Consider the following 26,044-nt stretch of genomic DNA (forward strand, 5'->3'; position numbering starts at 1 on the left):
GCAAACCACACTGCCAGGTGTGTTCCTATGCAACAATTTTGCATGTTCTTCACATGTACCCCAAAACCTAAAATACAATAAAATAAATAAATGGGGAAAAAAAAATAAAAAAAAAAAATAAAATAAATAAAACCAGGTCCTGGGCAAGTCAGCCAATCTGCTGTCCAAGACACTCACAAGGCTGAAAGAATAAGACGTAGCATCTTGTCTCCTCAGGAGGACAGAAGCTACATTTATAAAGCAGGCCCAACAGAGAGAACTGGCTTAAATTTGAGCAATGCTTCACTCCACCACAAATGGAAATTTGATCTCAAATAAAGAACCTACCTCAAGGCTGTTTTGGAGCCTTTTAAATTTCTAACTTATATAGAGAGTTCATTTATTGTTTTGGTGATTTCTAATTTTATTGCACTTTGGCCAGTGAATAGAGTCTATATGAAATTAACTTCTTATTTTTATTATTTTTTTGAGACGCAGTCTCACTCTGTCACCCAGGCTGGAATGCAGTGGCACGATCTCAGCCCACTGCAACTTCCATCTTCCGTGTTCAAGCGATTCTCCTGCCTCAGCCTCCTGAGTAGCTGGGATTACAGGCACCCGCCGCCATGCCCAGCTATTTTTTGTATTTTTAGTAGAGACAGGGTTTCACTACGTTGTCCAGGCTGGTCTTGAACTCCTGACCTCAGGTGATCCACCCACCTTGGCCTCCCAAAGTGCTGGGATTACAGGCGTGAGACACGGTGCCCAGCCGAAATTAACTTTGGTGCATGGTCAGTTTTTATAAATGTTCCTCAATTGCTTAAGAAATGCATATTGTCTAATTTGGGAGTGCGGAGTTCTAGAAAAATCCCTTGGTAATGTATATTTAATTTTAATGTCACTGACCTATCGACTACATATTGAGAAACACAAAATATCTCACTAAAGTGGATTTGACTATTTTTTTGCAGTTCATTACATATTTCAATGCTACGTTATTAGGTACATGTAAGTTTATCATTAGAATATATTTTTCATGAATTTAACCTTTTTTCATTATGAAATGATGCTTAGTTATCTCTAGTCATGCTTTCTGCCTGAAAGTAAATTTTGTCTGCCCTCTATTTCTATGCTTGTCAGCTTTTTAAAAATTCAACTTTGATTAATATATCTTCTTCTGTCAGCTCTCAATCTTTGTGCAAGATGTTTTTGTACACAACCCATAACTGACTGTGGAGTATTTTTTTTAGCCTAGTCTCATTCTGTCTTTAATGGCAAGTTTGGTCTACCTACACTTATTATTACCGGTCTGTCTGATTTTAACCATCTTATTTTGTGCTATATGTCAAACTTTCTTTGTCCATTCTTTATTTCTCCTTTCCAAGTGTCTAATCAGATTGATCTACTTTTCTTCATTCCTTTTCTTTGTTTCTGTATTGCTTTGGCTGTTTGACATTCTAATTTTCTTTCTTGTTAATCTTTACATAAACTCTAAGTTTAATCACCAAATTTATCCTTTTCCCAAATAATGCAAGTAATTTAGAAAGCGTATTCTTGAATCATCCATCTCTGATTTTACAGGATAATGTTGCCTCATTTTTTTACTCCGCCGAATCTTCTACTCCCTACTTAGGAGGCTGTGGTTGTCATTTTACAGCCATTTCTTTCTAGATCTACCCTCACCTTAATCACTTTCATTGCTCTCATTTCCTTCCTGTATCTCACTCCCTTCTTCTAGGATCCATTTTTTAAATTGAATATTGTGTTACTTTATGAAGTAAGGTTCATTTAGCAACAAACTCTCTTTTTGACTCCTTTTTTATGTTCTTCCTTAATATTTAAAAAATCTATTTATTTTATGCCTTTATCCAATACTTTATGTAACCTTCTTGAGGGTTTAATCACATTCATTGTTTCTGTTAAATCTTGAGCAGGAGAGGTTCTTTCTTCAGCTGTATTTTGTAATTTGGGGTGGCAGAGTCATCTTTAGCAGGTCTTTACCTGCAGGAATTCTGTACAGCATAGGTTGAAGACATGCCTCTCCATGAAGATTTCGTATTTACATCTGCCAGGTTTCCCAGATTATCACTAGCCTGTGACCATTTTTGCGTATTAATTTCTCCGTCTGAGAGTTGCTGGCACCCACGGTTGTGTGTGTGGGGTGGGGACGTGAGTAACAACAGGCTCAGCTCCAACTCCCTGCCTTGTGCAAGCCCAAGTCCTCATTCCTTGCCCCTAGCTGAACTTTAAAACCCAACTCTCTGCATCATAGCCACTACGACAACCAGGTGCCAACATAAGAATGCGATGCTCTGTTCTCACTTTTCTCCTTATTTTTGTCCTAAGAAGTTCATGGACTTTCTTCCCAGTTCAGCTGTGCATTTAAAAGGACAGTAAACTCTATACGGCAATTCTAGGTGTTTTGCAAAAAGAATGTGATTTACGTTCTTCTATAATAATTTCTCTACTTTACTAGAACCAAGAGTCCTCTCTGCATACTTCTTACCTGTTTACTTTGAATAGTTTTCATTTTTAATGCAGCCTGTCATCCTAACTCATGCTAGGCTTTACTTCATTTATTAATCAATTGCCAAAAATTTCTTATACAAATTGTATAACCCTCTATGAAAAGAGTCATAAACAGTAAGAAAGAGTGCCTGTCCTCAACTCACTGGAGAATCTACAATTCTGTGTATTTAATTTAAAAATACATGACTAAATTATTTTCGTTGGGCTCTAAACATAGCTTTGTCATTCTGACACACCAATTTATTTCTCTGGATGAAACCATTCTCAACTAATTATCTTGTTTTTGGATAATGACCTTTATTTTTCTTTGTTTTCTTTTGTTGTTGTTGCCTCCCATTAGTTATTCCATGACAGCACTGCATATGCTCCTCATGTTTTAGAAATGCAATGACTTGTTCCATTTAAAGGTTTCTCCCCGCCTGGGTTTTGTTTCTTTGTCCTCTCTTTAAATGTTGTTATCGCCAGAGTTTCATCCTTGGTCTACCCCTCTCCTTTCTATCCATAGATATCTTTGGGCGTTCTTATTTGCTCTCATGTTTGAACAACAACATGCATGCTGTATTATTTTCCTAGGGCTGCTGTAACCAAGTGCCACAAGATGGAGGACTTAAAAACAACAAAAATTTATTGTCTCATAGTTCTGGAGTTTCGAAGTTTGAAATCCAGGCATCAGCAAGGCCCTGTTCCCTCTGAGGCTGTGGGTAAAGTCCTTGCTTGCCTCTTCCAGCTCTGGTGCTGTCCAGCAATGGAATGCTCCATTGCTTACAGGTGCATCAGTCCAACCTCTGCCTGTCTTCACATGGAGTTCTCCCTCTGTGTTTCCATATCATCTTCCCTCTGTGTGCATTAGCATTTCTATTTTAGTGAGTTTTGTTATTTAGGTGTTTGTGCATAGCACGAATTTAAACAGAAGATTAAAGAAGCACATCTCATCATATCGACAGAGTGGAAGAGATTCGAGGGTGTGTTCAGGGATGTAGCAAAGAAAGAAGAAGACACATGTCATTTCACCAGCGGGTTCTTATCAGACCTGAGAATAGGCTCTGATCTCAGCCAATTGTGCAAGTGTCCCTGGGAGAGTCATTTCACCTCTCTCAGTCTTGGCTCTCTCATGTTAAAGGAAGATTTAGACCACCGAATTTCACCTTTTCATAAATTTCCAAATCTCTCCTTTCTGTAAGGATGCCAGTCATTTTATGAGGCTCACCCTAATGACCTTATCTTAACTTGATTAAATCTCTATTTCCAAATTGATCTTATTCCAAATAAATAAGGTCACATTCTAAGGAACTGGGTGGTAGGACTTCAGCATATCTTGTGAAGAAGGCACAATTTAACCTGTAACAGACACCACTGTCTGCCAGTCTATAGCTCGAGTCCCCAGGGAGCTCTTGCAAATGCCAGACCCAAATCTAAAGAGAAGAGCTGCACCTTTTTTTGAGATATTACTTTATCCCAGGTACTGTTTAACCATGTTACACATATTGCTATATTTAATCCATATAGCGCCACATGAGGTAGGCATTATGATCATCCAACTTTGGTGGTGAAGAACCTGAGAAACAGCAAGATTATGTAACTTTCCAGATCCTACAGTTAGTACATGGCAGGGTTTAGAACTCATGGCAGAGTTTAAACTCAAGTGCTGTGACTCGGTAAAAAGGACTTTCCATCCTGAGCTCTAGGCCCACCACACTGCCTGGCAGGGGTCCCAGAAGCATCTCAAACACAGGGTGAACCAAACTGAAGTCACCTATTTTAAACACTTTTTGTGTGTATTCATTAACACCTACCCAGCTGCTCATGCTAAATCTAAGTTGTCTTCAATTCCATTCTTCTCTTTGACTTTCAAGAAAAACAGATAACATCATTAGCACTGCAGAAATGCAAAAGTTAGCCATGGGCAACACAGTAGATTATTTTGCAAAATTCCCTCTCCACCTCTTTTATTTGCTTAAGTCTTCTTTGAAAAGGCTCTTGCAGGATGTCTACAACAATTTAACAAACATATTTTCTCATCCCATTCCTTGTGTTACTTCCCTAATTATTTCTGTCAGGGCAGCAGAGGAACTCAGACTCTGGAGTCAGAAAGAACTGGGTTAGAATCCCAGCTCTTCAAAGGATTGTGACATCTTGAGCAACTCTCTTAGCATTCCTAGTTTCAGTTTCTTTCCTATAAAGTGAAAATGATAATGAGTACCTACGTCATAGGGTGGTCGCATGATTTAAATGAAATAATACCTTTGCTACGAAGTGCGTGTCCAAGTGCCTGACAACAGTGCATACTCAATAGAAAGTAGCTGTCATTGCTTTTTTTAAAAAATGATTTCAGCGTCACATTTAACCCGATGGCACTTTCCTCAACCACTATTCAGCTGATAACTTTAAAATACATATAATAAACTTTGATGTTAGCATTTCTATTTTAGTGAGTCTTGTTATTTAGTTGTTTGACTGTGCATAGCACAAATTTAAACAGAAGATTAAAGAAGCACGTCCCATCATATCGACAGAGTGGAAGAGACCCTCGGGTGTATTCAGGGATGTGGCAAAGAAAGATGAAGACACATGTCATTTCACCAGCGGGTTCTTATTAGGTCTGAGAATAGGCTCTGGCCTCACTCAGTTGGGCAAGCGTCCCTGAGGGAGTCATTTCACTTCTCTCAGTCTCGGTTCTCTCATGTTTAAAGGAAGACTGCACTGAGAACACCAAGAGTCCTGCAACCCCTGTGAGGCTGCAGTTCCCGCTAATTAGATCTAGATGACCGTTAACTCGATAAATCACGTTTACTCTCCTCCACACAGAATCCAAGTGCTGGCTATGTTGTCTGGTGATTGAGAACACAAAAGACATGATCACCAGCTCACTAAACTTACAATCTTAAATAACAGACAGGCTTATACATAACTCATGCTAAGCGGATTGAAAACATAATGCGTCAGCCATCAGGGCTTGGTAGGAGGGTATATTCTATGACTTGTTATTCAAGCTGGCTTTCAAAGTCCAGCTTGGGAATGTCAATATTTGGGGAGGATCATGTGAAACATATGCAGTCCTCTACCACTCCAAGACCTCAAAATCCCTTCTTTACATGAAACCAGACTGCCAAAGACGCATGCTGGGTGTCTGCCCTCTACCTATGCTGAGTTCTTCGCTAATGTAACTCAGCGCTTATAGAGGATGTCACAAGAAATAGGCTGTTGAAATGCAGTGCCGCAACAGTGGTAAGAAGATGGTTGGTGATCGGGTCTAAGGCCCCAGTGGCCCCAAGGGATCCTGCTTTTAGGATTTCACACTGAGATAAACATTGCCTTCCCTGTGAAACTTATTTTCTGAAAGGGAAAATTATTTCCCCAAATAACTCTCTTTATTTTGGCTACCAGGAAGCTCAAAGCAGTACTAGAAACTTAAGTATAGCATCTTGGGCAAGCCTGTGGTCAAAATGGCTGCACCCTTTCCCTCTCCTGCCTCATTTGTATTTTTAAACGCCTGAGTACTGATTCCTAATTTCTATTTGATAAGTAGTTTGGGCACATACCCATCAGGAGTTTAATTCACAAGGCATCTCAAATCCTTTGCAGAATACCTATATTTAAGTAAGTACATAGATGCATTAGAGAATACAATATGAAGCAAAATCAAGTGTGATACAGACACAGGGAGGGGAACATCACACACTGGGGCCTGGAGGGCTGGGGACTAGGGGAGGAATAGCAGGGGGTGGGGAGGTTGGGGAGGGATAGCATTAGGAGAAATATCTAATGTATATGACTGGGCGATGGGTGCAGCAAACCACTACCATGGCACATGACACCTATGTAACAAACCTGCATGATCTGAACATGCACCCCAGAACTTAAAGTATAACAAATAAATGTAAAGAAAAAAAATGAAGTGTGATAACAAAGTCATTGGTAAAATGTCCTAAGAGAAGTGATTAATTTGCCAGAGGATCAAGCATGGCTCCCTTGATTTCAAAGATGTCTGGAAGTATAAGAAGGGTTTGTCAGCAAAGAAAGGAGGAAGAGCATTCCAGAGAGGGACCACAGGGACAAGGACACCAAGTGGTGAAAACAGCATATGAGTTTTCACCATACTCACATGTGGCAGAGGAAAACGGCGGAGGCTGCAAAAGGCTTTCTGAATCACATCATCATGGGTCTAAATGAAGCTTTTCTTGATTCGTCCTGTTTAAACTGATCTCCATTCCTCAGATGTTCTGAAACACTGGTCTGAGTCATTCATTTAAGCTCTCAATCATATATTCTTCTGTCTGTCAAAAACTACTTACCACACATGGGTGGGTCTTAGCTACTTCTGACAGCCTTAGATCATCCTCAGTGGCAAAGAGTAATGAGAAATCAATGAACGCTTTCTTTTTCTTTTCCTTTCCTTTCCTTTCTTTTTCCTTTTTTTCTTTTTTGAGATGGAGTCTTACTCTGTCACCCAGGCTGGAATGCAGTGGCGTGATCTCAGGGCACTGTAACCTCTGCCTCCCAGGTTCAAGCAATTCTCCTGCCTCAGTCTCCCAAGTCGCTGGGACTATAGATGCGCACCACCACGCACCACTAATTTTTGTATTTTTAGTAGAGATGAGGTTTCACCATGTTAGCTGGGCTGGTCTTGAACTACTGACCTCGAGATCTACCTGCCTCAGCCTCCCAAAGTGCTGAGATTACAGGCGTGAGCCACTGCACCCAACCACACTTTCTAATTGAGTAGAAGGAACCTAGCATGGGGATCTGAGTAAGACACAAATCATGCAGCTTCAGGCACACGTGTTAGGTGAGCAAGAAAAGGTGATTTTAAGTCTCATTTGCACTTTTATTCATGGTGAATGGAACAGAGTAAGAGTTTAATGAATTAATTAATAAAGAAGAAAGTGAAGAAATAAAGTGAAGAGATGAATGTGGCTACTCTCTATCTCTGAGATTACTGATTATCACAGAGGTCTATGCTCAAAGTGAGTTATTTTAAAAATAAAAGCAGAGAGATTTGAAAAACTCAACACTTCAGCACCTATTTTAGGGAATGAAAACAGAAAAAGAGAAAGCTTTCAAAGTGCCATAAGCTGCTAAAGCCAGAGGTGATATTGCATTTTGGTCAGCATTTTGCAACTTTCAAGAAAAGTGAATGGAGGCTGTGCCTTCCTCTTTGTTAACCGCTTGGTTAGCACCTCTCCATGTTCATGGCCAACACCTAAAGAGTGATAGTAACTACCACAATGAAAGATTCTTCATTTAAATTTTTTGGAATGTTAATGTGATATTGTTAGTCATTTCTAGCCGTGCTTTTTGTCTACTTGGCTCTTCTAAAAGTGATAAACCATCTCTCTAATAAAAATAATTCAACTCTATTAAAGTAAAATGTATTTGATGTCTTCTATCTAGATTAGAACTTTTCAATCTTATTATACTTGAAAATTACACATAAAAGAAGCATGTTAACAAGGTAAAATCTCCAACCCTACACCCAGATTTTGGAACATTTGGAAGTGTGTGTGTGTGTGCGCGTGTGTGTGTGTGCGTGCGTGCGCACGTGTGTGTGTATGCGTGTGTGCATGTCTGGGACAGGATCTCACTCTGGTATCCTGGTGGGAGTGAAGTGGTGTAATCATGGTTCACTGTAGCCTCAAACTTCTGGGCTCAAAGAATCCCCCTGCTTCAGCTTCCCAAATAGCTGGGACTATAGGCACCTGCCACTACACCTGGTTCATTTTTAAACTTTTTGTAGAGATGCGGTCTCACTATGTCACCCAGGCTGGTCTTGAACTCCTGAGCCCAAGTGATCCTCCTTCCTTGGCCTCCCAAAGTGCTGAGATTACCGGTGCAAGCCACTATGCCTGGCAGGAAATGTGCATTTTTAAACACAAATTTTCCAGGTAAAGTGGTTCTGACTACACTTTGAAAAACACCTTCCAGTCAACCTCCAAATTAAGCTGGGCCAAAAAAGAGCCATGTAACCAGCATAGGGGGTGTCACACTTGTCAGGCCCCTCTTATTATGACTGGTTTCACTGAATGACACTTGAGTCTACAAGGTAAGAAACTGCCAGCCTTATGAGAGATCGACCTAGATTTATGATACCTGCACCAAATACATAGATAAAACCAGAGGTGCGACTTACTGCCTAGCCAGTACCATTCAGGAAAGCACAATCAACAGTCTTGCCAGAACAGGAGGCACAATCCAGGGCTGCCCAGAATGCCCAGTGGTGCTCCTGGTTGAACGGCTTGCTCATGACTCCCCCTTTCTTCCGTGGGACAAACAGAGGAACATATCTTCCTCCAGACTCGGAATTAATAGCTGAACCATCATTCTCACATTTGCTTTCTTCTTATCCTGTGGACACTAAATTATTCCTTTCTTACTGCCTGCTGATACCTCAAAGCCAACTAACACTACCTTTTGCAATTCTGCAGTATTTAAAAGTTGCAATTAAATAGACACACGTGTCTATAAACCGCACTCCTGGTTTTGGTCTCTCTGTTACATTCTTACTGCAGTCCATACTCTACATTCCTTTATTTTTAAGGTGGATTCTACTGTGCTCTTTCGTATATATCTATGTGAGCTTTCTGAAATCTGTTCTGAAATAGGAGGTAGTGTAAATATATCAAACGACAGACTACATTTATTCATTAGGGACATTTTATGGGCTTCTTTAGTAACTCAAGATCATGAGTCTCAAAAGCAGGGTTGAGGAAATCACTTCTCAAAACCGAGTTCCAGGTACCAGAACCCAATCTGAACACGGACAAAACCCCCGAGCTCCTCTGTGGTTTCATCTGTCAGTCTCCATACAGTACAAATTTTCTCATCAGTGTTTATCAGGACCACTGTTAACCCTAGGGTGTGAATACCGGCATGTCTTAACGGATGGTACAAATGTTTAGAAATAACTAGTGGTTTAATTTATTTTTCATTCAGCTATCTGTATTACTTGCATTAGTGCCGAGCAATGTGTCTAAGTAGTAAGAGCCAGGTGAACCACCCAGAACCAGCTCTGGAGAATTCTTTCTGTGTACTTGGGGCACTCTGTGCCCCAAATCTGCCTGCGTGAGGTGCCTGGACACCATGGGAATGGATGCAGCGGCTGGTACAGCTGCCTGAGGTCCTGCAACCTCATGGCCACCCTGGAAAATTGTCCAGGTTGTGCAATGAAGCTGTGTATGTGTGTGTGTGTGTTCATCTCTGTTTGTGTATGAGCACACATACATGAAGCTTGACCAATAACTGAAAGACTCACAACTTGCAAAATCAGCCACAACTAGCTCTCTTACAAACACTATTAACTGAATAACTGCCTACACTGGCATGAAGCAACTGATGGAGGGAAGAGCTGAAGAGAAGAGTACTTTTCTCAGAAGAAAGGAAACAGCCTTTACATCAAAGCTTAATTTGGGCCAATGTGCAGAGCCATCCTTGCATCCATCCAGCCAACATTTGATGAGCACCTACTATGTATAAAAAATGCTGGGTGCTCTGACTTCAGCTGATTCTCTGTCTCTTTCCCACATAAATCTCTATCTTATTTTCTTTCTTTTTTTTCTGAGATGGAGTCTTACTCTGTCACCCAGGCTGGAGTGCAGTGGCACAATCTTGGCTCACTGCAACCTGCGCCTCCTGGGTTCAAGCGATTCTCCTGCCTCAGCCTCCCAAGTAGCTGGGACTACAGGCACATGCCACCACGCCCAGCTAATTTTTGTATTTTTAGTAGAGATGGATTTCACCATGTTAACCAGGATGGTCCCAATCTCCTGACCTCATGATCCACCTGCCTAGGCCTCCCAAAGTGCTAAGATTACAGGCATGAGTCACTGTGCCTGGCCATATCGCTCTTATTTTCTAAATACTTTCCTTAGTATGGAAGGACTATAGTCTGGCCCTATTGAAAAGGATATTGATAACATCAAAGCCTATTGATGGCCCCACAGAAATACAGGCTCATGAGTTAAAAGATGGTACCAGGCATTACCTCCTACGTCTGTGGTTCATGAGGAATCAAGCAAGGAATCTTCAGACTCCCTCAGATGGAGTCTCTCATCTTTGAGATCTAAACACTTTATTTTGTCTCAGTTGAAGGCATTACATTCTTAAAGAGGAAGGCAAAGGGTGAGAAGGGTTGGGGGCTTCCTTTGGGTGTTGACTCCAACACATCCGTTCCCTCCTACCCCTCCTCCAGGCACATCCCAGCCCTTGAGTTTTTCTTATGTGCCACACATCCAGAATGGGCACCTGGGACATTTGTGCTTCTATCTTTTCCATCCAATGGGAACTGCTCCCCATTCCAAGGCACAGCAAGTGAGGTAGTCTCGGGCACACAGCTGCATTGCCAAGGCCAAAACAAACGCATGGCCTATGTGCACCTGTCAATTGCCTTTCAGTAAACACTAAGGATAGTTTTGTCTCTCTCGTAAAGCACACATGGAATCTACCATTGGTGTCTCCTAGAAAAGTCTTAAAAAGTGCTTTGAAATCAGGCACAACCCCAAAGGAGGGTCCCTTTCACAGCCCACTGCATTGAATCAGCTTCATGTGTTTGCTGAAAGCCACAGAGTGAGAAATCTAAGGTGAAACCCAGGATACAAATCCAGGCCAGATGCTATGCAAAGTATCCTGCACTCCTGAACTCTCCTGTCTCAAAGGTAACAGGAGCTCACTGGGCATGATTGTACTCAGGTAAAGGAAAAATCATACCATGGAGAGAATCTAACTGTTTGCCATCACACTTCAAAGATATGAATTTAGGTGACCCCAGGAGCAAGGGAGAACTGAGTTTGTGAAGATTTCACCCATGCACGCCCTTGGCTACTTTGGCAATGAGGAGTAACTTGTGCAGTGCTGCTCAGTGGTAAGGGGTTCATTCATCCATCCTCCCCTCCGTCAATATTCACTGAGCACCTCCTACATGCCAGGTGCTGCAAATGGCCCTGGAAATATGGCCTTTGTGGGGCTTACGTTCTATTCAGGGAGGAGGATAATCAGAAAACTTTTACATAAATATGCAAAATAATGGGAGATGGGAATAAATGAAATCAAGAAAAGTCAGGCAGACAGGAAGCTGGAAGTCACAGATGGAATGGAGAGCAATTCTAGATGGAGGTGCTCAAGACCAGCCTCCCTGAGGCCGTGACACTGGCATGGATGCTTGGTGAAGGAATTACCTGGAATCAAGGGTTTCAGGCTGAGCTGATGCCAAGTTCAAATCCCTGGGGCAGGACCACAGGGTGACCAGGTGGCTGAAATGAGTAACAGGAGGGAACCCATAGAATTGGTGTAAGCAGCTGAGATGTAATCCAATGCCAACAGGCAGAGGCTAAAGGGCAGACCTGCCTGCATCCTAACTTGGCCTCTTATTAGCCAAATGCCCTCCTTGGAAAAGGTGGTGGACCCTCTGAAGTTCGTCATCCTCATTAGGGAAATCATAAGAAAGATGCCCATTTTCAAAGACTGCGTGAGATCATGCTTCTAAAGCATTTATCAAAATACCTCCTGTAGCGCAAGAGTTCACTCACTGGTGACTGTTGCGGTTTTTCTTATATTTCGGGTTTTCTTTGGCACGTGCCCTCCGAGGAGCTTTAAGTCAATCTTTCTGCTACCTTTCCTTTGCTAAATAAATAAGTTCTTGGCATTTCTCTCAAGTTCGAGAACTATTCCTTCGGGTTGGTTTTCAATTATGTCTGCAGTAAAGAGTCACCCTGGTTATTGGACTCTGTGTCACAGGCCAGTGATAGCTGGAATTTTAGATGTTTAAGAGCATGTAAGAGAGCAATATATGGCTCCCAAATTTTTATTTTGCCAGATAAGGAAAATTTAAAAACAACCACGTCTATCATCTATCATAAATAGCACTTCATGAAGGACAGGATGTTTGGCACAATGATCTCCAAGAAGGGGCAGTTCCTCCCTAGAGAGGTCACCTTTCATAGACATATAGACATGTGTGCATATGTGCGTGTGCACAAGCTTGCCTGTGTGTCTGCCTGGATGTCCTCTTTCTCTCTCTCTCCATATGTTGTGTGTGTGTGTGTGTGTGTGTGTGTGTGCGCGCGCGCACTTCTCCCTATGTGGCAAAATAAAGAGCTGGGGCTACATATTGCTGTCTCACATAATTTTAAAATCTAAACTACACAAATGTGTGTATCTCGCTTTGCTGGCGATCCATGAACACACGTACACAGACCTCTGCCAGCTCCCATTTACAAGCCCTGCTCTGGACAACAGAGGTGTAATCAACGCCACAGGTGGGGAGAAGAGCTCCCTGCGGCTCAGCCTCGCCTTGGGGAAGATGTGATCCGCTGAGCGCAGTGAAGCTGCGGGCACCTGACCTGCTGGCACGATAACTCTGCGCTCGTTCGTGGTCATGTTTGGGGGCGGCATGTGCTTCTCCTCCATGTAGCTGCCGTAGTTCATCCCCACGGTGTCTGGGCTGCCCACCATCTTCCCACCTTTTGCCACACTGCATTCATCAGGAGAGTTCCTGAAGGAAAAGAAGAAACGTTCTTCCATTACTACAGCAACCAAAGAGCATGTCCCATCAACTTCTCACCACACACAGAGAGAACCAAAGAAGGGCAAGGCGGAAGAGACTGAGGGAGAAGGGAGAGGTGGGAAAAGCCAAATACAGTGCCTGCTATGGTCTGAATGTCTGTGTGCTCCCAATACGTGTACTTTGAAGCCCTAACTCCCAGTGTGATGGTATTAGGGGAGAGAGCATTTGGGAGGTATTTCAGCTTGATGAGATGATGAGGTTAGAGCCCCATGATGGGATTAGTGCCCTTATAACAAAAGGAAGAGACCAGAGCTCTCTCTTTCTGTATATGAGGGCAGAGCAAGAAGGTAGCCAGGCCATCTGCAGCCCAAGGACAGAGACCTCCTCGGGGACTGGCCCTGCTGGCGCCTGAGTTTAGACTTCCAACCTCCAGAACTGTGCAAGCTTGAGTCCTGTTGTTTCAGCCAGTCAGTCTGTGGGGCTCTGTGAAGGCAGCCTGCACTGGCTAGGACAGTGCCCGCACTGGCTGGACGGACAGAGCATCCACAAGGGAGGCGGAACTGCCACCTGGCTTCTATTTCTTAAGCAGCTCCACCTGAAGCTGTTGTGTCAAAACTCCATCTGTGACAACTGATTGGGAATACTTGCGGGGAACAGTGAACTGCTCTTTGTTCTTGCAGTATGACAGTAAACAGGCAGAGAAGACAGATGCTGAGAGGCGGCACCAGGGACCCTTGCTGCTCAGCGAGGTTTATCTTGCTCCTTTCAAAACCTCAGAATGAAATCCTCCTGCTGAATTTCAAATCCCTGCAGCCAATCTTTACATACGGAGCTTTGAAGACTTGCTGTGTTCCAGGCTTAGGTGTAGACAGGAAGGGCAGGGAAGGGTGGGGGCTGATGCTAGAGGAGGCCTCATGGGAGTGGACTCCAGCAGTCCTAGAGGACCCTTGGGAAAGGGATGTGGAAGGAACCGTGTGGATGCAGAGAGGGGTCAGCTACTGACTACTGACCTTGGGCAGCAGGTCACAGGGCTTCTGTTAGTAAGGTAGTCACTGTCATTTGGATAAAGTCAAACCTACCTTTCTGGAGAAAGAAAAGGAAAACATTTTAAAAAGTGAGATGCAAAAGCTAGAGGACATTGGTGATATCACACCTGATAGGGAAATGCCAAAATGAAAAACCAGCTTAAGCAGAAAACAGAAAATACATGTCAGTGCCTTCTTAGATGGTTAACACATAGATGGTCAGGCGAGGGTCACTGTAGTTGAGAAGTATTAATATTCAGGGTCTGTGGTCTAAGGTGGATTTCCAGAAATGCCTCTCAGGCTCTATCCAATGCACCTATTTTTTCATTTTCCTGGGAATCTGGGAAAATTCACTCTCTCTGGATTTTAGATTTCTATCCCAGTGTTTCTGGTTGTGGGATCCACTCCAATGAACCCTCATTTATCTTTTCCATACCTTGTGAGTTGGAGTTCTACAGAGAACTTGTAGAATCAAAAAGCTACAGGCTTGGCATGGATGTGACCTTCAAGTCTAAGCAGGTCAAAACCATCTGAGGCAGGAGGGCACTTTCTGAGTGGGATGAGAAGGAGATCATTCCACACCTGAAGGTCACAGCTGGGACGTGGACAGGAAGGGAAAGGGTTTGTTCAGCATCTGGGAACTTGAAAGTATAGGTTTGTTCTCAACATCACTTACAAATGTGTCTGAAGCCTATGGACGGGTCTCAGGTGTTGACAGTGAAGTGGGGGCACGGCCATGTGCAGATGGAGGTCAGAGTCAGGGCCACGCAGGACTCAGGCCCTACCACGGGCCTGGGACACAGCCCTGCCTGATGGCATCCTCACAGCTGTGCTAACATGAAGGAAATTTTAAAATAATAATGGTCTGAGTTCCCATGAAGTAGATCCTGAATATTTCCACCACTGCCGACACATGCATTATTTCCTCTGGATGCTATTTTTCCTGGCTTCGCACATTTATCTCTAAAAGACCCATCCTAATATCAAAACACAGAATGTCTTCACTTGAGACTGAGTTTCCTAGTCCTCTGGAAAATTCCATCAGCTGAGTAGAGTGCATGTGTTTTGGTATATTTGTCTCAAGAAGAGAAGTTACTAGGGAAAAGAAGTTAGAGGGATTCAGTCCTCTAGGAAAAAGACTTTATCCAGATGATGTGAGTAACGCAAGTAACAGCTACAAATTCTAGACAACCTTTGTTCAGTTTCAATCATTCACTCATCCATTTAGACAACTGTTGCTATGTGCCTGCTGTATACCAGGCCCCATCAATTCTTTCTTCTCCAGCAATGCAGTTAACTGTTGAAAAGCAAAGGATCCAAGAGATGTATAGAATTATAGAAACAGGGGACATTGGGGATTTTGAACCCTTGCAGCCAAGGCCTTTTTCATTTTCTTTTAGTTCTTTATAGTTTGATTTTCATATCTGAGCACAAGAACTCCAGGCATAGATCACAAAAGTTTTCCTATGACATTAAAGTAGATCCTTCAGGCCAGTCATGGTGACTCGTGCCTGTAATCCCAGCACTTTGGGAGGCCGAGGTGGGTAGATTACTTGAGGCCAAGAGTTTGAGACCAGGCTGGGCAACATGGTGAAACCATGTCTCTACTAAAAATACAAAACTCGACCAGGCATGGTGACTCATGCCTGCAATCTCAGCTACTCAGGAGGCTGAGGTGGGAGGATCACCTGAGCTTGGGAGGTAGAAGTTGCAGTGAGCCAAGATTGTGCCACTGCATTCCAGCCTGGGTGACAGAGGAAGATTCTGTCAAAAACAAAACCAAAAACAAAAACAAAACCCTTCACCAAATCCGGATATGATGAACTATTAAAATGCATTTTGCGAGAGTTTTCTAAAAATATGTGTAAATATTTAAAATAGGCAATGGCCAGTAAAGCTACGGTTTTCCTTTTACAACAACATCCAATTATCTCATTAGACTTTCCCATCCTAGCTTTCATTGTGGAAAACTGCAGAATGAGGCCCTCAGACCCTATTTCCAAAACTTACAACTTTAAAGTTATTTTTTCCATTGCATTTTGGTTTAGCTTTAGAAAAAGATAGAACAGAGCCACTTTTTTAAAATTATTATTTCATGTGTTTTTTTGTAATAACTCTGAGGGAACTCCGTCCCCAAAGAGGGAACGATAATGGAAAGGGTCGCTGAAGTGCTAGACTCAAAGCGGATATTCAACAAATATTAGTTAAGCAGGCCCCAGCTGTTCTGTTCTCACTTTTTAGTCTTTTTCCCTTGTTAATTCTCTTGTGTTTTTTTTGTTTTTTTGTTTTTGTTTTTGTTTTTTTTTGAGACAGAATCTTGCTCTGTTGTCCAGGCTAGAGTGATGCAATCTCGGCTCACTGTAACCTTCTCCTCCTGGGTTCAAGCGATTCTCCTGCCTCGGCCTCCCAAGTAGCTGGGATGACGCACCTGCTACCATGCCAGGCTAATTTATGTACATTTTGGTAGAGACGGGGCTTCACCATGTTGGCCAGGCTGATCTCGAACTCCTGACCTCAGATGATCTGCCTGCCTCGGCCTCCTGAAGTGCTGGGATTACAGGCATGAGCCACTGCACCCAGGCTTCTCTTGCAAATTTTAACAGAAAAAGAGTAGCGTTAACATGTTTAAGACCTGGTCTGGGAGCTTAACAGTTGTCAAACTTCACCACAGGGAACTGTGTTGCTGGCATCATCTCCACTTTCCAGAGGTGCGAACTGAGTAGCAAAACACGAGGGGCTGCCTCCAGGACTCACAGCCAGGAGGAGGTAGAATGAGATGTCAATCTGGGTGGCTCCATCCTGCTTCTTGACCCTGCACAGAATGACTCCACCGAGTAAAGGCAAGACAGTGTCCTTTAAAAGGTAACTAGATCTTAATTTCCGGAAGGCAACAGGGACTCTCTGATCCATAGACTACTCTGGTTTAAAGTGTACACTGAAACACTCACCCTGACATGCTGTCCTACCCCAGGACTCTTCATTCCCTGCACAGCATGTGTATGTCACAACCAGGGTACATATTCAAGACACAAATAAGAAAGAGGGGTAATTCCTGGAGAAGAAAAGGATTTTCAGAGGTATCTGCTTTACTTAAGAAAAGGACGCCAAGCACAGTGGCTCACACCTATAATCCCAACACTTTGGGAGGCCAAGATAGGCGAATTGTTTTATCTCCAGAGTTCAAGATCAGCTTGGGCAACATGATGAAACCGTATGTTTATGAAAAATACAAAAATTAACTGGGCATGGTGGCACACCTGTAGTCCCAGCTACTCAGGAGGCTGAGGTAGGAGGTTCACCTGAGCCTGGGGAGATTGAGACTACAGTGAGTTGAGATCATGCTACTGCACTATAGCCTGGACAGCAGAGTGAGACCCTGTCTCAAAAGAGAGAGAGAGAGAGAGAGAGAGAGAGAGAAAGGAAGAAAGAAAGAAAGAGAGAGAAAAAGAAAGGAATAAAGAAAGAGAGAGAGAGAAAGAGAAAGAAAGAAAGAGAGAGAGAGAGAGAAAGAAAGAGAGAGAAAGAAAAGGAAATTTTACCACAATTCAGAGAACGGAAAAGTGTTCACTTGAAAGTCTCACTATAAATACATTTTTGGCTCTTTGCCCAGGTGTGATGAGAAAAGATCCACACTGCAGAAAGCTGTGTCTTGATTACCACACTGCAACCCCACCTTCACCGGGCATTCCGAGGCTCACATATCACCAGGGAAAAAGTTCCCACAAACAGCTTGGTATGCCACCTGCACCAAGTGCTTCCCAGCATACAGGACCACGTGTTCTCCATTCTCACATGATAAGAATTTGGAGGTTCAATTGTGTACATGGCAAAGAGCACACTGCACAGGGAATGAACAGTCCTTACGTAGGACAGTATGTCAGGATCGGGGCTGCAATGCACACTTTAAACAAGAGTAGCATATGGGTCGGGGAGTCCCTGATGCCTTCCTGAGATGAAGATCTAGTTATCTTTTAAACATATGCATACTTTTAAACATACACATGCAAACCTTTTAAACATACACATACTTGTTTATGTGTGTTGCAGCAGTTCCTGAGAATACTCTCAGGCTATTCAGCAGATGCCTGTCAAACAGACATTTAGTAAATATGAAATGTATCTGTCTTATTGTTTAGGTGGAAATTTGTTTACTGCAAATAAGTGCAGTTCAAGATATTGCTCTGAGAGACTCCTTTGAGGACATACAGAAATTATTTTGTCTTTTTTTTAAATGTCAGTAGTTTTGGGGGAACAAGTGGTATCTGGTTACATCAATAAGTTCTTCAGTGATGATTTCTGAGATTTTGGTGCACACATCACCTGAGCAGTAAACACTACCCAATATGTAGTCTTTTCTTCCTCATCCATTCCCACCCTTCCCCAGAGTCCCCGAAGTCCACTGTATCATTCTTATGCCTCTGTGTCCTCATGGCTTAGCTCCTCCTTATAAGTGAGAACATATGATGTTTGGTTTTCCATTCTTGAGTTACTTCAGTTCGAATAATGGTCTCCAACTCCATCTAAATTGCCGCAAATGCCAATATTTTGTTCTTTTTCATGAGTGCATAGTATTCCATGGTGTTTGTGTGTGTGTGTGTGTGTGTACATATACACAAATGTGATATATATACATATCACATTTTCTTTATCCATTCATTGATTGATGGGCATTTAGGCTGGTTTCACATTTTTGCAATTGTGAATTGTGCTGTGTGCAAGTGTCTTTTTCATTTTCTCTGGGTAGATAACCAGTAGTGGGATTGCTAGATCAAATGGTAGTTTTACTTCTAGTTTTCCATACTATTTTCCATAGTGTTTGTACTAGTTTACATTCCCACTGCCAGTGTAAAAGTGTTTCCTTTTCACCATATCCAGGCCAACATCGATTACTTTTTGATTTTTTAAGGTACGGCCATTTTTGCAGGAGTAAGGTGGTATCACATTGTGGTCTTGATTTGCATTTCCCTGAAAACAAATGATGTTGAGCATTTTTTCACGTTTTCTGGCCACTTGTATATCTTTTGAGAATTGTCTATTCATGTCCTTAACCCACTTTTTGATGGGATTATTTATTTTTTTCGTGCTGACTTGTTTGAGTTCCTTGTCAATTCTGGATATTAGTCTTTTGTCAGATGCATAGTTTGTGAATATTTCCTCCCACTCTGTGGGTTGTCTGTTTTCTGATTATTTCTTTGGCTGTGCAGAGGCTTTTCAGATTAATTAAGTCCCATCTATTTATCTCTGTTCTTGTTGCATTTGCTTTTGGACTCTTGGTCATGAGCTGCTATTCTCAAATCCACATTCTCAGATCCATGTTCCATTTGTGGCCCACGAAACATTAGACTTGACAGTCCTGTTCAATATGTGGCATCAAGAGTAAACAGGAGCTGGGAAGACAGATGCTTCCCTCTGCTCACAGCAGGGGAAATTCCACATCAGCCAGGGGTCCCCAGGAGGGGGTGGCTGGCTCAGAATTCTGAGAAGGAACGGGACAATGGCCCAGCGGCTGGGGCGTTAAAAAGCCAGCCATAACACTTCCCAGCTCTCTTGGCAACACCCTTGGGGCCACAGAATCTCAAACTCCTGGGCTCAAGCGATCTTCCTGCTTCAGACTCCCTATCAATAGCTGGGACTACAGGCCACACTACTTGAGGAATGTAGCCTCTGCAGCAATCTCACACTTTTCCTTGGCATTTGGGCATAACTGTGGTCACTCACAGGAATGTGGAAATAGTGTAGGAAGACACGTGAACCTTCATGATGGAAACCAAAAACAGAATGCTGGTGTCCTCCTTCTGGTAACTGGAGACGTGCCCAATGAAACTGGCTTGCTGAGCTTCAAACAAAAATCCTTCTTAATAGCACTTGGAGAATTATGTTCTAATCATTTAAAACTATCAGCACTGACTTCTTAAAACACACTAGTATTCTGAATTAATGATCAAAGGACATGGCAAAGAATATCAAATACACTGGAAATTTTGTTAAATTTATATTAAGGAGAGAAGGCAAACATGTTGTTAAGCCCAGTCAGGTTCTCATATGGTTACTGAATCAGAGGGCTGGAAGAAGCCCCATTTCCAAGCCCCCAGGCATGACTGTCTGGAAGCCACTTGGATGAACAAGCAATTAGCTTCGTTAACAGTTGTTTAGGGAGGGGCTCCATAATTTTCCTCTGCCACACCAGAGTTCTATTTATAAATACGTATAGCGGTTTTAAATATATGTCATTGCCCTACCTGTGTGCAAATTATGTGAAGTTTGGGGTGGGTTATAAAAATGCATATAAGACAAAATGATAACACAAATAATTAACAGAATACAAATGAGTGGAAAACAGGGGCAAAAAAGGAATTAAGAGATAAAAGCAGCCCACTGAGTAAGCTATTTATCCAGCTGAGGTGGGATACCAATTTCACTCTGACCTTTCTACTAGCCAAAGCAAAGATGGAAATGCATTTGATGACAAGGTTCAAGGTATTAGTAAGCTACATACAAACCAGTTATTCAGCACAAATAAAGCTCTCCGTGGGGTAACGCTTGAGAGTTTTCTTGGGGCTTCTCATGAAGAAAACCGGGCTACGCAGCAAGTCAACTGGGCTTAGCGATATGTCTGCCTTTTCTCCTTAATTTAAACTTAACAAAATTTCCAATGTATTTGATATCCTTTGCCATGTCCTTTTATCATTAATTCAGAATACTAATGTGCTTTAAGAAGTCAATGCTCATGGTTTTAAATCCTTCCCAACATCTCATAATACATCTAACACCATCCCACACAGTGCCAGGAGGAGCTGGTGGCAGAGCAGGACACTCCCTGCACACAGTGCTCAGATGCTGCAGCCACAGAGACCTAGAGGCAGCATGTCCTCAGCCCCCAGCCTGCCCTCCATACTAGCCGCTATTGGAAAGAACTGACCTGTCAGAGAAGTCAGTGCAAAAACATGAAAAAGTTAGTGATTAAAAAATGAAAAAACCTCGAGAGATGCAGTGTTATAGATGTCTCCAGTTTCATAACTCCTATATTTCTAGATTTTATTTTTATTTTATTGTGTTTTAAGAGACAGGGTCTTGCTCTGTCACCCAGGCTGGAGTACAGGGGTATGATCCTAGCTCACTGCACTCACAAACTCCTTAAGCGACCCTCCTGCCTCAGCCTCCTGAGTAGCTGGGACTACAGCCATGCACCACCACACCTGGCTGTTTTAAAACTTTTTGTATAGATGGGGTCTCACTATGTTTCTGAGGCTGGCCTCTAACTGCTGTCCTCAAGCAATCCTCCTACCTCAGCCTCCCCAAGCACTGGGATTGCAGGCATGAGCTACTGTGCTGAAACCCCTGCTTTCTAGATTTTAAATTCAAATTTACCAACATTAAGTAGGGCCATATTTATGTCTCTGAGAGCACCAAATGCATTGTGGGTAAACAATTCTTCCCAGGCCTCAGTTGGTTAATCTTCCAACCAGCATTTCACTGTAGACTAATGATGAGGATGGCTCTGGACACTTTTCATGTATTTATGTTATAATAAACATGTGCATAAAGCATTTAAAATGGTGCCTAGCATATGACCATGCTAAGTGTCAGCTGTTGCTGTTAGTTCATTTCATCTGCACATCTCTGTGACATAAATACTCGAAAACAGCAGCCTTGTTACAAATGAAGCACAGAGAGGTTGGATAACTTGCCCAAGATCACACAGCCAGTAGTAGTAGAATTGGGATTTGAACCTAGATAGTCAGGGTCTCAACTCCAAGTACTGCACTGCCACACTCTGTGCCCTCACTTGGTAAATCTGTGTGAGGAGTATCTTTCACAGACCTGAGGCACCCTTGAATGGCGCCTCAGAAAACTCAATTTCATCACTATTAAGTATTTTAAGAGAATATCTTCAGAGTGGCTGTGAAGACGGCCATGGAAGAGAGTTATAGAAATGAGCTGAGCAGAGCAGCCATAAGGGAGCAACACAGGGCCCCATAGGAGGCTTGGAAGGTGGCAACGTTTATGTGGACATATAAATGAATTTTGATAAATTTGGTCTAAAAGAAAGAGTCACCTCAATTTGCAGATAAGTGTTCTATGCTTCTCCCCAAAACTTCATTGATGTGCCCAGCAGGGTGCATGCTTTACACAGAGGATGGGTGAACATTGGTAAGTGTAAAAAAACAAAAACAAAAACAAACAAAAAACACACACACACAGACAAAAAGTCCCCATGGTGGGAGGGCCGAGTGGGAGTGCATCTGACTCTGACTGCAGACCCAAAAAGATGGAGGTGCAGACCAGGGCAGGAGCTGGACCACTGGGGAAGTAGTCAGTCTCATCAATGTAGTTTTTTAAGATTAAATAAAATAACTCAAAGATGAAAGCCTCCCTGCGCTGCTGCCACTTTAAAAAAAAAAGGGGGGTTTGGGGGTGGGGACTAATATTCCTGAAAAAACATACTGAGAAATGTAAAATTTAGTCTTTAGTCTTTGAAAAACAAAATAAACTTGGCATTTGACTTTGGTTTTCTCACATCAGAGTCTACTTACAGTGAGGCAGTTTCCGTCATGGAAAGAACCCGAAATGAAATGGCAAAGCCGTGGCCATTAGCTTGACAAGCATGGAGCCTCAGCCCTTGTGAGTGTGAATGGGCCTCATTTATCCAAGAATGGCACTGAATACATCCCAGAGGGACAGTCCCACGCTCACTGGCCACATTAAATCTGATTCACCCTCACTGCAGAACACTTAGCAGAGGTCCACTCCTTGGAGAAAGTCCAAGGCAAGTCAGATGTAATTGGGGAAATCAGTATCTTCTTTGGGTCAGTGGAGGCAAACCCGCTCATCCTGTCGAAAATCTACCTGATCTTCCAGAGCCATCCTCCTTCCTAATTCTCTGAACTCCTCTGGCACCTAGACACAACTTTCCACCCCCTATTCTCCATCACATGCTGGTGACTGTCCCTGAACTTCACTTCCAAAACTTCCCTCTCCTGCTACCAGAGTGCTCTCCCTCAAACAGAAATGCAAGCTGGTCAAGTCAAAACGAATCCCTGTCATGGCCCATAGCCCCTCCCTAGATTCTCCTCAGTGATTTGGCTCCAGGGCCCCTCAATTCATTCATTTGTTTAGCAAATATTTGTTGAGCATCTTTCTAGGCCAAGCACTGTCCCAGGTGCTGGGATTATATCAGTGTTCCCATTATCAAGGGGCTAGCATTTGAGTGGCCAGAGCCCCTCCCCAACTCCATGTGCTCTGTGCTCAAAGACCACATCCCACATCACCCCCTACCAGTCTCCCCTTCGGGCCTTCACTTTTGCTACTCCCTCTGCCTTTAAGTCCCTGCCCATGACCACCTGATACCTGCCCTATTCAACTATTCACCACCTGGTACCTGCTCTATTCACCTGTCCATGCTCACCTCTAGTGTCTCTACAAGCCTTTGCCAGGCGTCCAGAGAGGAATGTCTCCTTTATACTTCCACCATTCTCTGAATTTTCTCAGTAAGTGTCTGCAGGATGAGTGAGTACATTTATGAATGAATCTTCCATTTAAATATCAAGCTCCTTATCTTCTACCTGCATTGCAAGAGAAAACCTCTCGTGTTGGAATCAGAAAACTAATGTTGATCTTGGTTGACCTTAGATGAGTCACCTAACCTCTTGAGGCCCAACTTCTTCATTCATAAAAAGGAATGAATGCTTTCTTGAGGTCGCCGTGAGGACATCCCTGAGGTGATGCCTGTGAACAGGGTCTGCAAACTGTGAAGCACTCTACAAATTAACACAGCAACATAATGCATGTGCACGCCTCTGCATGTGTGTATGTGGGTGTAAATGTGAAGCTTTTTGTTCTTGGCAACTGTTCGTAATTGTACCTCGGTAAACTCTCATGTGGGTCAGCATGCTAAGGTGTACTATTGTGCAGTGTTCAGCATGCAACTGTTTTTTGGAATGTCACCATCTTCCTGAATGTTCTTTTTAGTTCATTATGTTAGTTCACATTAAGAAGAACTTGGTGAGGAAGCCACATGGAAGAAATGGGAAGGCTTTCTTTGGCAGCCGTACCCTAAGAGGGCAATGGGGTCAGTGCTACAAGAGAACCCCCACAAGGAGGCTGGCCCGGGACAAGCATTCCAGGCCTGTCTCAAGTCTGAATAAAAATAAATCCCTTCTCAGGTGGTTTTCTTCATAAGGATCCTAAAAGCACACACTTAGTCCTAATCGACCGAACAAACTCCTAATCAAGTTTCATAGTGTGAATTGAGGTCAGTCACCACAAAAGGTATTTTTAGGACCCGAGACAAGGAGGGGATTGTCTGGAGCGCTGCAGGGTAATTTGTGGGTCTGTTTTATTTCTGAATCAGAGGCAGTGGAAAAGCTGTTTCAGACCCCATGGCTGGAGCAGCGGGTGGAGCTCAGCAGTGATTCATGTAGAACTCCAGGCTCAAACTGAAACCGTAGATGTTTGTCTTCACAGCTGTGTGTTATTTTTACCCCCACTAAATATTCTCTCTTACACCTGGAATTTCAGCCTCTTCCCAACAGTCCTTTCCTTCCCCCTTCTCTGAAGCAGTTGAAGACAAAATTAATTAAAAAGTCACCACCAGCTCACCAACAGTTAGTTCTTTGTCCCCTCAAAGGGGGCTCCATGTTTCTCTGAGAACGCCTCATTATATGTTTACATTTCTCTTTACAGTGAAAACGAATGTCAGCAAGACCGTGTTGCTTTTAGATCTTGAAAACTGGGGGGAAATGCACCATTTTGGGATTCATCATTTGAAAAAATGCTATGTAGCATAAGATCTCTATAAGCAGTTACACGACCAAGATCAGATGTGACATCTTTTCTATCTTGTGTATGTCTTTTTATTTGTCTGAAAGACTCCTTTTTCAGAGAAGAAAGAATTGAGCCCAATAGCCATTATGGTGCTTCAGGTTTTCATTTTTATAACAGGCTAGGTGAATCCTGGTTAACCAAAACGATTTTACTTTCAAGACAGAAAATGCCAAAGAAGGCTGGGCACTGTGGCTCACGCCTGTAATCCCAGCACTTTGAGAGGCTGAGGTGAGTGGATCATGAGGTCAGGAGTTCAAGACCAGCCTGACCAACATGGTGAAACCCTGTGTCCACTAAAAAAAAAAATACAAAAATTAGCTGGGCATAGAGGTGCGCACCTGTAGTCCCAGCTACTCGGGAGGTTGAGACAGGAAAATTGCTTGAACCCGGAGGCGGAGATTGCAGTGAGCTGAGATCGCGCCACTGCAGTCCAGCCTAGGTGACAGAGCGAGACTTCATCTCAAAAAAATAAAAGAAGAAGAAAAGAAAAAGAAAATGCCAACGAAGAGTTCTCTCCCCACTAACTGCACCCACCACGACTGGGTGGAATTCACTTGTATGATAATGAAGAATGCAACTCTTAAGTTCTCCTCTTCTACAAAGTAGCGCCCAGCACTTTGACACCCTAACAGATAGCAAAGACAGTGATGGGTGACTGCTAAGAAGGAATGGGGAACGTCTGCTCTGGACAAAAAGGTAGGAGCAGAGCTTCTGTGTCTCACCCTAACCTTTCTCTCTCTCCATCCATGCATGAATTGGCATTTGCAAGAACTCAAGGCCCCTCCCAATTAGGGCAGGCTATTACTAACTGGCTTCACCCCATCAACGGAATGTTTGCTCCCTCCCCACAAAATTCACGTGTTGAAACCCTGCACCACAATGTGACAGTATTTGGAGGTGAGACCTTTAGGAGGTGATTAGGTCATGAGGATGGAGCTTTTATGAATGAGATTTGTGCCCTTACGAAGGGACCCCGGGGAGTTCCTCTCCCTTTTTTCCATGTGGCCCTACATGGAAAAGGGCCTTCACTGGACTTCAAATCTGCCAATGTCGTGATCTTGGACTTCCCAGCCTCCACAACTGTGAGAAATAAACTCTGTGGTGTATAAGCCACCTGGTCTGATGTTTTGTTACAGCAGCCTGTGCCAAGACACTCGCTATTACAGTGAGGAAAAAAATCACTTGTTTAGAT

At 43.0% G+C, this 26,044-nt stretch overlaps 1 protein-coding gene across 5 annotated transcripts in view; it reads right to left on the reverse strand.

The window, feature by feature from the left end:
* The window catches only part of ERG (ETS transcription factor ERG), a 280,293-nt gene that overhangs the window by 28,555 nt on the left and 225,694 nt on the right, over positions 1-26,044 (reverse strand). For all 5 annotated transcript variants that reach the window (XM_037737672.1, XM_017526258.2, XM_017526254.2 and 2 more), the window contains one exon: positions 12,840-12,991. In XM_037737672.1, the coding sequence (XP_037593600.1) occupies positions 12,840-12,991 (152 nt within the window). The remainder of the gene's footprint in view (positions 1-12,839; positions 12,992-26,044) is intronic.

Source organism: Cebus imitator, unplaced genomic scaffold (genome assembly GCF_001604975.1).
Source record: "Cebus imitator isolate Cc_AM_T3 unplaced genomic scaffold, Cebus_imitator-1.0 Scaffold41, whole genome shotgun sequence".
NCBI lineage: Eukaryota > Metazoa > Chordata > Mammalia > Primates > Cebidae > Cebus > Cebus imitator.